Source organism: Cydia fagiglandana, chromosome 1 (genome assembly GCF_963556715.1).
Source record: "Cydia fagiglandana chromosome 1, ilCydFagi1.1, whole genome shotgun sequence".
Classification (NCBI taxonomy): Eukaryota; Metazoa; Arthropoda; class Insecta; order Lepidoptera; family Tortricidae; genus Cydia; species Cydia fagiglandana.
The window spans coordinates 16,691,659-16,703,372 of NC_085932.1; the positions used below are offsets into that span (position 1 = coordinate 16,691,659).

The window sequence follows — 11,714 nt, forward strand, 5'->3', positions numbered from 1 at the left end:
TCTGATTTGATTTTAATATTGAATTTTGAACAGGACTTATGTAAAGCGATTGATAACCATGAAACTGATTTGAGCGCAGTCGCTTCGTTGGGCGAAGCGTTGGACCAAGTAAGAGTTCGAAATGAAATTAAAGCACTGTAGGATTTAGTCTAATTTTCAGTAGATCTAACTATACAGTCTAACAAGGGGTAATATTTAGTGGACTATCAAGATGTAGTTACCTCTCTTCGCTACTTAAAATGAGCAATTACCAACAAACAAGATTATAATGTCCTTAGACTTAAGGAAGTAACCACGACCTTGACCTTACTTTGATTCCGTTATAAAATCACAGCAGGAATTACTAAAAATTCTAAATTAAATCATGTCTCTACGCACGTAATTATAATTACACATATTGCTTAACTGAGTATGTGTAATAATCTGAGACATAAAAATCGACGTTGTTTCCATTTGCCAAATTTTTACTATCTTTGTACTTAAAAGTTCATCTTTAAGTGCTCGTGGCACATAAAAAATCAGGGGCATACATTAAAGATTTTTAATTAGTATTTTAGCTATATGTCAATCACTCAGTTAAGCAGTATTCTTGAAAACGTTGAATCGGTGTTTAATTGCAATTTACTAATTAAAAAAGACCGTGGTAATCAGTGCCTACACGTGACGACATTCCTTTACATAATATTTATATTTAATAGGTATATCTAACTAGAAAATAATTATTTGTTGGCGGGTACTAATAGTAGTTGTCGTAGTTGTAGTATAACTCTAACCACTAAACTACAGTGACACATATTTTATGATTATGTTTGTTTTCAGGCTATTTTAGCTAATCTAAAGAAAACAGAAAACGATGTTGACAAACTATCTGACGAGTTCAGTGATTTAATAGAAAACTGCAATGATACAAGAATCACTATGAACTTGCAACAAATGACATCACGATTCCAATCAGTGCAATCAACTGCGAAAGAATTGGTTAAGAAATGTGAACAAGCCGTTAACGACCATAATGCTTATCAAGAAAAGTATAACCAATGCGCAGATTGGATAAAAACAGCACAATATTCATTTGAAGAGTGTAACAAAAATCTATCCAACACTCCTGAAGGTATCAAAGCTAAACGCGAAAGCCTAAACGACTTATTGAGCCAACGTCGCAATGCTACTTTACTAGTCAATAACACCTTTGAGTTGGGAGAGAAACTGTATCCTTCCACTTCACCAGAGGGCAAAGAATTGATAGAACAACAGCTTCAAGACATGCAACAGGCGATTGATAATTTGTATGACAGCATTACAAAGGCGGAACGAGACTTAGATTCTGAGTTAAACAAGTGGTCATCGTTTGAAGACAATTTGAAAACTGTGCAACAATGGCTCAGTACCGCTGAGAAAAATCTACCAAAAGAAATTGAACTCAAAGCTACGTTGGATGAGAAAAGAAATCAACTTAATTTATACAGGACATGTCTTCAAGATGCTATCGCACATCAGCAAGATATTGCAAACTTAGAAGCAAGGGCACAAAGTCTGCCCGACGTAACTAAAGACATTACAAAAGAAATAAGTATGCTTCAACAACGGCATAACGCTATTCTTGCTAGAGCAAAGTCTTTTGTCGAGCAGTATGAAGCTATTGTAAACAATCACCAGCAATATACTAAAGCGGTAATGGATTTGCAAGAATGGGTAGAATCCACTCACAATACCGTCCAGCTTTGGGGTGATGTCAACCTTGAACGCGTTGCTTTGAGCAGTAATTGCGAGAAGCTCAAATCATTGCAGCATACTTTATCGGAAGAGAAAAACCGTATAGATAAAATACGCAGCCTAGGTGAAAAAGTGTTACCTGGAACCATAAGCAATGGTCAGGCGAATATAAGAAATCAAATTGACGCTTCTCACCAAGAATGGGAAGGTCTTGTGTCTTTCATTTCAAAAACAATAGAGGCTTTGGAGAGTAAGATACAACAATGGAATGAATATGAAAACATGAAAGACCAGTGCTTGGCCTGGATAAGAAATACAGATACGCAAATTCACGCTGTAGATCTCAAGGCAACGTTAGCCGAGAAACAAGACCAATTCAAGAAATTCCAAGAGTTGCAAGGAGAGGTGAGGGCTAAAGAACTAGAAATTGACAATATCACAGAAAAAGCACAGAACCTTTACACTGGTGTGCTAGGTCCTCGTGGTTCACAAATATCAGACTTGTCTGTGAAATATCAAGCGTTATCTCAGAAAGTAAAAGATCTAACAAACAGATGGCAGCAATACGTCAAGACTCACCAAGAATTTACCAGCAACGTTACCGAATGTTCTCAATGGATTGAAGAACTAAGAGACAAGCTGGACTTCTGTGCTGACTTGAGCTCTTGCTCTCAGGATGATTTAGAAACCAAGTTAGTATTAATTCAAAACCTTCTACTTGCCAAGGATGAAGGTTTTACTAAAGTTCAGTCCCTAGTTGAACTTGCTCAAAATGTTATGGCGAATACGGCATCTTCTGGACATGATGCTATCAACAACTCTCTCGTCACTTTGCAAGAACAATGGTCAGCTCTTTTGTCCAGAATGATAGAGACTAAGAACTTACTCGACGATTCGGTCACTAAATGGGCTGGATTCTTAGAACAAATACAACTTATAGAAAAAAGCAACACATGGATGGAAAATATGCTGGCAGAGTTGACACCATACGAATCTTCCATGTCTGATAAGAGGACTCAACTTGAAAAACTTAAAGAAGTTGAAGAAAAGGCAAGATGCGATCGTCTTGAAGTCGATACTTTGAAAGCAAAGGCAGCCGAAATGCTGGCCAGTGGTCAGCAAAATCAGGTAGCGTCTAAAGCTCAAGAGACACTTAACAAGTTTGACACTTTGTATGATAAAATCAAAAAACTGTTAGCAGATAGAGAAGAACACTATAAAGATCATAGGTTGTATAAGGAAGCGCATGACGAGCTGATCCAGTGGCTGAGTAGAGCAAGAGAAAAGGTTCCATCATTGAAATCTAAGCCTTTAAGTGATAAATTGGCGATTGAGAACTCGGTTGCCCCTCTAGATGCTTTAATTAATAAACAAGCTCAAGGGGAACTACTGTTGGAACATTTACAACACACAGGCGAAGTATTGTTAGCAAGCACTTCTCCAGAAGGACAAACAGTAATCAAAAATGAAATGAAAGCTTTGAAAGAAAGCTTCGATGACTTATTTAATGAAATTAAGCGACAAAAGAGTCAACTGGAAGATACTGTGAATCAGTGGCGTGAATACAAGGACGAATATGAGAGATTGTCTGATTGGTTGCAACAGAAGGAAATCCACATCAAGAACCACAAACTTGCACTGCTAGGCACAGCCAAAGAAAAGGGCGCCCAAGTGAATGAAGTGAAAGCGATTGTGGATCAGCTGAACAAGGGAAAAGCTGACATCGATAAATTTAATGCTTCTGCTGCAGGCTTACTATCATCGCATTTAGATACTTATGTAAATAATCAATTGAGACATCTTAACTCCAGATACCAAGTATTAGTGAACATGGCAAATGATGTACTCAAGAAAGTTGAAACTAACTATGAACAACATCAAAACTATGACGATAATTATGTCAAGACCAAAAAATGGATTGATGATGCTTGGGAAATCACACGAAGCGGGAGTGACACTGGTAGCAACAGCAGTAAAGACGCTCTGCAGAAACGCTTAGAACAAATTGAAGATCTGTTAAAACGAAGAGAAGAAGGCCAGAATTTAGTACATGCAACTGTAAACAGTGGAGAAAAGGTGTTACGTAACACAAGATCCGATGGTAAAGACAAGATCAATACACAATTAAAAGAACTTCAAAATGAATGGGACCGTCTTGTTAAGAAAATGACTACAGCTAAAGTTCACCTCGAGACTGCAATGCTCCAATGGGCTGACTACAGTTCCAGCTATTCTCAACTGCAGCAATGGATTTCCGACAGGGAAGCTAAATTACAAGAAGTGTGTGAGCAAAAAGTCGCCAAGTCCAAGAAAGGCCAAGACCGTCTTGCAGGTCTTACTGCTGGGCTTAGTATCGGCGAAAGAAAAGCCACGCTTCGTCAAACTAACAATATTGTTCAAGATATCGTTTCGTTTGAGCCCATGATTCAGTCCGTAACTTCTAAGGCTTCAGAACTTATGCAACAGGCTCCAGCGTCTGAGATAACCAGCAAGTATGAAACGCTTACCAAACAAGCTAAAGACTTATATGAAAAACAGAAAGAAACTGTCGAACAACATCAAGCTTTTATCGATGCTGGTTCAGACTTTGTCCAATGGATTAGAGCTGCTAAGGAAAGGTTAGGAAAGTGTTCTGATGCTACCGGAGATAAGGAATCATTAAGCAGCAAGATATCGCAACTCAAAGTATTGGAAAGCGAGCTGCCTCAAGGCCAGGCAAAACTACAGAAAGCTCTAGAGCAGGGTGAGATATCTTGTGGGCTAGCTGATGATGAAGACAGAGAGGAAATAGAAGAAGAAGTGGCGCTAATGCAGGAAGAATACGATACATATGTGTAAGTGTTACTTTTTAAAATGTATGTTTACTTTACGTCGCACGTCGTCTTATCACTCTTACCATAATTATGTGAGCGGCAGGCTATTTCATTCCTCTCTCAGATTTGCGCATCCTTTATCATTGTTTTATTTTTTAACATTTGTATTTGACATTACAAGCCATTTTATGTATAATTCTATATTTCAGTGAACAGCTAAATAATACTAAAGCATTAATAGAAGGAGGTATCGTAAAATGGACAGAATACGAAGAGCAGTACAAGGAAGCCTTAGACTGGTTGTCAAAGACTGAGAAATTAGTACAATCGTTCAATAAACTGCAGAACAACCTGGAACAGAAGAAAGTTGTTCTTGAAGAGTTCCAGGTAATAATGACTCTATGTCATCATGTCACTTACTGCTACTGATATAAACACAGGAAGTATCGTTAATTACCGTATTATTCATTTTGCAGGGGCACCTTCAAACACTATTCGACTGGCAAATTGAGTTGGATAAGCTTAACGTGCGCGCTCAAACCTTGTTGGAGACGTGTTCAGACACTAGGGTCTCCAATGGCATCACCCAGCTCACCACCAAGTACAACGCCTTACTGTCACTTGCAAAGGAAGTGATGAAGCGACTTGAAGTACATTACCAGGTATATAGTAAACTCAATTTCATGCATATTCATTAAAGAGTAATTGATTGTTGAAGTCTGTCTACAATTTCTAGCTATCAGTAACTCATGAACAAGTCGAGTGCATATAATATAATAAATCGCCATAATTTTTTCAGGAACATCAACAACATAATGCGCTTTATGGTGAATGTCAAGATTGGCTGGACAGAACCAGAGAAAAACTCAATCAATGCGCTGAAATACCGCACACGTTGAGTGAGGTTAACAGCAAACTTAACACTGTAAAACTTTTACGCCAATCTCTGGAACAGGGTCAAAACAAGTTGAGGTACCTTCTTGAGTTAAAGGAGAAAGTCATGATGAACACTGAACAGGCTGGTGCGGCCAAGATTCAAGAAGATACTGACAATTTGAAACAAGAATTTGATAAGCTTATCAATGATCTTCAAGATGTGAGGAACAAGTTGACAAGCAGAGCTTCCCAGTTTGATGATATATCCAAGGTAATTGTAGATTCATAGTATTATGACAAATACAACTTGACAAAAGTGATAAAAATACATAATATTCTCTCTTTTTTCAGATTCACAAGTTGCTAGTAGAATGGCTAGATGATATTGACCAAAAAATACAATCGGATGATTCACTTCTCAATGATTTGTCAGAAAAGAAAGCAAAACTGGAAAAATTCAAGACATTCAACCGAGACATAGAGTCTCATAGCGATCTGGTGAAGAGGTTGAAAGAAAAGCTGCAAGAAGATGCCTCACTGAAATCCAAAGAAATCGAAGATTCTTTAAAGCGTTACGAAGACATAAAGAAGACGGTTAGCGATATGATTTCTGTAAGTATTTATTTTCATTAATTCTGCATTAATCTATGGTGTTTCAACTTAGTTATTACTTAAATTTACTATCCTCTATAAAAAAAACTATCCTCTTTTTTTGTAGAAATTGGAGGACTATGTGAACTCCCACATTCAATACAAAGAGTCATACGACAACTTCTACGATTGGATACGCAACTGCAAAATGGAAATTCAGCAATGCTCTGACTCTCACGGAGAAAAGGAAGAAGTACAGAAGAAACTTCAAAACGTTAACAATATCATCGGGTCCTTACCTAAAGGGGAAGCCCTTCTCAAGAAAGCTGTGGAACTTAGTGATGCTGTACTGAAAACAACTGGAAATGAGGGCAAAGATAACATCAATCAGGAAATTAAACAATTAAAGATCGAATGGGAGAACTTGCAGCAGATTTGCAAAGACACTAAGAAGTTACTGGAAAAGTGTCTGTCTGCGTGGTCAGATTACTTGGAGACTTTCGATAAGATGAGCAAGTGGGTGAAAGAGTTCGATGATAAACTTAAATCAGTTCAAAAGATTGACAAGATCACTCCTGAACATCTTGATAAGTGCCGAGTAAGTAATACATAATATTTAGTTGAAAATTATATTATAAAATATTATTTTACAAGGTAAACAATATTGATTACTTAATGTTTTTTTTTACAGGAACTTCTAGCAGAAGCCTTAGGACATAAACATGTTTTGGAAGAACTTAACGATAGGTGCGAAAATCTCATGGAGCTCAGCGCCTGCGCTTGGGTTCGTGACAAGACCGTAAACCTGCAGACTGAGTACACAACTCTGTTGACCAAAATACAAAGTCTAGTGTCAAATGGCGAGAAGAACTTGTCAGACCATACAGAATTCATTAAGGCTAAAGACGAATTGCAGCAGTGGTTGGAAACTGCACATGGAACCGTACATGATTCTATTGGTGTTGGTGACATAGATACCACTAAAGATAAATTGGAAACTGTCAAACTTGTACATAACCGTATGACTGAAGGACACCATCTCCTAGTCGTGTTACAAGAAGCATTCAAGAAAGCGCTGAACAACACCCCACCTGAAGAACAAGACGGTCTCCGCAATGATGTCAAAGTCCTGCAAGAGAGCTGGGATCAGTTGAAGATAGATTTGAACTCTATCACGGCTCAGCTTAAGGCTGCTATTGGCAAATGGGAGGACTTCGAGGAATCCAATAACAAAATGAATCAATGGATTAATGAAACTCAGCAAAACTTAGATAAAGTCCCGCCTACAGGTGGCGAGCTTGGTGAAATGAAGACTTTGTTAGAAAAATACAAACATATCGAGGATGAAATCAATAACAAGAAACCCGAACTGGAAAGAATAAAGAGTGAAGCTGCAGAGCTCAGTAGCTGGGCTAAGAAACCTGCAGCTAAAGAATCTGTCACCGAGCTGGAGAAAAAGTGCAACGCTTTGAAAGCCAAATGCGCAGCACGCAAGGCCGAGTTGGAATCTGAAATTAAGGACTATAATCAGTATCATCAATCACTGCAAGACACTGAAAAATGGTTGCTGCAGATTTCATTCCAACTGATGGCACATAACTCCTTATACATCGCAAATCGGGAGCAAACAGAGGAACAGCTAGCCCAGCATGCTGTCCTGTTAGACGACATCCAAAAGTATCGCACGACGCTTGACGATTTAGAAGGAAAAGGACGAGCGCAAATCGAGCGTTATGAAGCTAGCACTCCTAATATTCGTGATACTGTTGGGAAACAGTTGAAAAACGTGAATGACAGCCATAAGTCTCTGCTCGCGACCGCTTTGCAGATCGAGCGTCGTCTTAGAGAAGGTCTCGCTAAATTCAAGGAATATGAAGACACGTTGGAAAGTATTCTAAATAATTTGGACGACTGTGAACCAGCTATTACAGAATTAGACGTCCCTGTCGACGGATTATCCCACGGCCGGGACTTGCTAGACAAAGCTAGGGTAAGTGTAAAAAAATCTGATATTATTTCAGTCTCTACTCAACGTTGCGAAAAATCTTGTCACCCTCCGTGTTGCACAAAATCTTATTGATCATAATCAAGGATTGTTGATTATAAACAATTTTTTTACTGCATCTTGTAAAAAATTTGAAAAACAAAATCACAGCCAGAATTGCATCCAATGCCATTATGCATCTCCACGCATGGCATTGTGTCTATTCTCTGTATACAATTCAAGCAGCAACAACCCCGTATTTCTGTCACCGTAGGCTCTGCACAACCGCCTCCAGACGGAGAAGAGCCGGCTGTCGGCGGCCGTGGCGGCGTGCTCGGCGGCGGCGGCGTCCGTGTCGCGTCCCTCGTCGCCCGCTGACTCGGCGCCGCTGCCCATCCCGCCACGCGAGCTACACGTGCGCGCAAGACTCGAAGACCTAATCGACCAGGTACTGGCTGCTTCTGGCTCCGTTCTCGCTTCTGATGTTCTCACTTCTTTTTAAATTACATCCGTAACTATTTATGAATACTTGCCTGCTTTTGAATCTCCTAATGTACTAATTCGGTTATGAGTGTCATTTTGATGCAATAAATCTACAGATATATTAGTTTATTCCTAATAATTATCAAACGGTTCGTGTAGGCATGTACGTATTTGAATTTTCGATTGAGCCAATGGCAATTTGTGTTTCTAAATTTTTTGTCTAATTGATTGTGTCTGCTTATGAATGTCTCATTAATATTAGCTTCAGTCTCATTAATTTTACTATTTTTCTGCGTTGTATTAAGTATAGTATTGTTAACACATAAGAAAAATTCCTAAGAGAAATACTTTAATAACTTACTTTGTGTGTACAATTGCATAGTGTGTTGTATGATTAATCCACCACCTTCGAAAGTTCGCCAGGCCTACAAAAAGAACAGAACCAACGAGTACCTAATATAGACGTAAGGTCGTTAATATTTACCAAAAAATTATTTTAAATAAAGTATTGTTACGTTTAGTAGTTAGTGAATTAATTGAGAAAAAGTTACGTCTTATTGAAATATTGCGTGTCTTAATTAGAGAGAACATATTTTATAATGGAACATTGCATGAAATTGATATTAACGGTTTTAATGTACAATCTTCTCAAATTGTAACTTTTTCTTCAGATAGATTCATAAACGTTTACTAAAGTTGACAAGCCGATAATAATCGTTTGTCCCTTTCCGACGTATAGGTATGATGGAAAGGGACAAACGATTATTATAGGCTTGTTAACTTTAGTAAACGTTTATGAATATGGGGCATAGACTATTGAGTACTAGTAGTTAGCTAAAGTTCCGTTGGCAATGTATTTTTGTGCACCTGGTTTACTGAGTCAGAACTATTCTGGTTAAAAGCGAAATAAGGATTAATTTGGATATTTTTTAATTAATATAGGTAAATTAACATTCACCCGTGCCGGTCGGTCGTGTTTTCTCTCGTGTACCTATATCTATTTCAAACATAATATGTAGGGACAGTTTTGTTTAGGCAAAAAACCTATGAATTTTACCTACTTCCGTGAAAAAAAACGGCTTAAGGTAGATAGATAATAAAGAACAATTTACTGCTCTTCAGTTAACATAAATGATTCATATTTTGGTCACAGCAAAGATTTTACTTTTTCAATGGAAATTGGAAGCATAAAAAAAAATTGACAAATTAAAGAACATTTAGAATAGTTTTGGCTCAGTGTAGCTATTCAGACTGATATGTTAATGGATAAAAATTTTGCACTAGCAGTGATTTAGGAACATTTAAGTGAGTAGATATTATCAGAATCCTATATCGTAATTGTAATAAGTCTATCTTCACAACATAGAGGCACAACTGGTCACTGAACATAACTCGGTATTCAAAGTTATCTACCTACTGACCTATTCTCATTTGGTAGTTTTTGATAATTTTGAATTCTGATTTCTAAATATGCGTGATGTGTGTGTTTGACCACTTTGAACGCCTTAGGTGAGAAAGACGATTATTTTGGCACGATTTAATGAGGTGATAACATTTCAAGAAATTGTTTCAAACCCACTGTCTTGAAACGCCCGGGTTAATTTTAGCAGTTCTGCTAACTAGCAGAACATGCCAATTACATGAAACTCGTGTTTCATGTATTTGGCAACTAATGGGAATACATCCTCGCATAAATAAGCCAAATCTTCTATCTTACCTAAATTTCACTACGCTAACCTGCACTGCCCGAGTTTGTGCGTGTGTGCTTCGATGTCTGTCATGCATGGTTTGTTATAGACTCATGTGGCCGATCTATCCGCGCCGAACCGTATCGATGAATTACTAAAGAATGTAGAAGAGCCGGAGTTCGCCGAAAAGCTTGTGGCTTTCGAACAAAAGGTAACGCTTTATGGTTCGAAATTACTTTCATCATCTTAATACAATAATAGGATTATGAAAGTCAAGAACCTTCACTTGCCGCTTTGCTTTACTTTAGTGCAATTCATATAATTAACATAATTTTAATGATATTTCTATAGTGTTAAATATATGATGATTCCATTATATCTGTTGTTACATATATCAAATTTGATGTCTATAAGCAGTTATTTTTCAAAAACTTTTCAATACCTGCTTTTATAAAAATATGTCAATTATTTAGCTACCAATCTGCATTTGTTTTTAAATTAGAGGGGACTTAATTCCGTTTTCCCGGACGTCAATCATTTTGCATATACATTTTTGGCGCTCAAAAGTAATCAGAATCGCCATTTATGCCTAGAAAGTAATATTTAGGTAAATACGTGAAACTGTCTAGCTATTTCAGTATATACAACATAACTCCACCTTCAATCTACCATGATTAACACACCCGTATCTCTAGGTACAAAGCCACCTGGAGACGTTGGCCGATGCCGTCCAAGGCATGGAGGAAGCCATGAAGCAGGTGCTCGAGATCCAAGATTGGATAAATGTGCACAAGGCGCTGGCCCGCGATTGGCTGGCCAACCCCTCCAAGCTCCGCCCCGAGGCTGCCAAGCAGGACATGGCGGCGATGAACGATGCGCTGGCGTCGTTGAGCGAGAAGAGAAACAGGCTGCTCACTGAAATACCAACTGAAGGTTAGTGACGTTCAGAATCTAAATATTTAAATAAAGAAAACCATACCTAATAAAAATAATAAACGACTTTTCAAACAGCGGCCTTTATTTAACTTCCTGCAAACATTGTTTTGTTGTTTAGGTTTTTTCATTTTTTAGGAAGAGTAATAACTAGTATATTCATTCGGAACCAGATATAGACAACGAATACCTGTAATAGTATATTCTAATGCAATTATGCCTTTTCTTTAGGCTTGGAAGATGAAATTAATCTAGAAGAAGAACTAGACGAACTAGAAGACGCGATTCTTGAAGCCATTGCAAGGGAAAAGGACAATCAGGGCATTATCGACGATTATCGCAACAAATGCCAGGATATCCACGACTGGTTCGATTCGGTGCTTAAGAAAATGTGCTTAGCAGACAAAGGTTCCGGCCTTCCCTGTCCTCAGAAGTTAAGCGCTTTGAAGGAACTTGTAACTGAGTTTGAAAAGTCAGGGAAGGAAAAGGTTGATGGTATCAAAGCGGTCGGTTCACAAGTTATCAACATTGTTAGTAATCTGGAAAGCCAACAAGTTGAGGAGCAGGTAAGATTTATCATACATATAACATAATTGTTTTACTTTCTGGTTCAACTTAGTATAAATTTGATGT

At 38.0% G+C, this 11,714-nt stretch overlaps 2 protein-coding genes across 10 annotated transcripts in view; one reads left to right on the forward strand and one right to left on the reverse strand.

The window, feature by feature from the left end:
* LOC134665398 (muscle-specific protein 300 kDa) overlaps positions 1-11,714 on the forward strand; it is a 204,405-nt gene that overhangs the window by 118,718 nt on the left and 73,973 nt on the right. For 5 of the 9 annotated variants that reach the window (XM_063522347.1, XM_063522371.1, XM_063522355.1 and 2 more), the window contains 12 exons: positions 34-108; positions 820-4,547; positions 4,736-4,913; positions 5,003-5,188; positions 5,326-5,673; positions 5,754-6,014; positions 6,121-6,591; positions 6,685-7,983; positions 8,252-8,425; positions 10,258-10,359; positions 10,844-11,081; positions 11,313-11,647. In XM_063522347.1, coding sequence (XP_063378417.1) covers positions 34-108; positions 820-4,547; positions 4,736-4,913; positions 5,003-5,188; positions 5,326-5,673; positions 5,754-6,014; positions 6,121-6,591; positions 6,685-7,983; positions 8,252-8,425; positions 10,258-10,359; positions 10,844-11,081; positions 11,313-11,647 — 7,395 coding nt within the window. The remainder of the gene's footprint in view (positions 1-33; positions 109-819; positions 4,548-4,735; positions 4,914-5,002; positions 5,189-5,325; positions 5,674-5,753; positions 6,015-6,120; positions 6,592-6,684; positions 7,984-8,251; positions 8,426-10,257; positions 10,360-10,843; positions 11,082-11,312; positions 11,648-11,714) is intronic. The other 4 variants (XM_063522380.1, XM_063522388.1, XM_063522396.1 and 1 more) reach the window with 3 other exon arrangements.
* The window catches only part of LOC134665842 (protein croquemort-like), a 407,398-nt gene that overhangs the window by 85,546 nt on the left and 310,138 nt on the right, over positions 1-11,714 (reverse strand). The window lies entirely within an intron of this gene.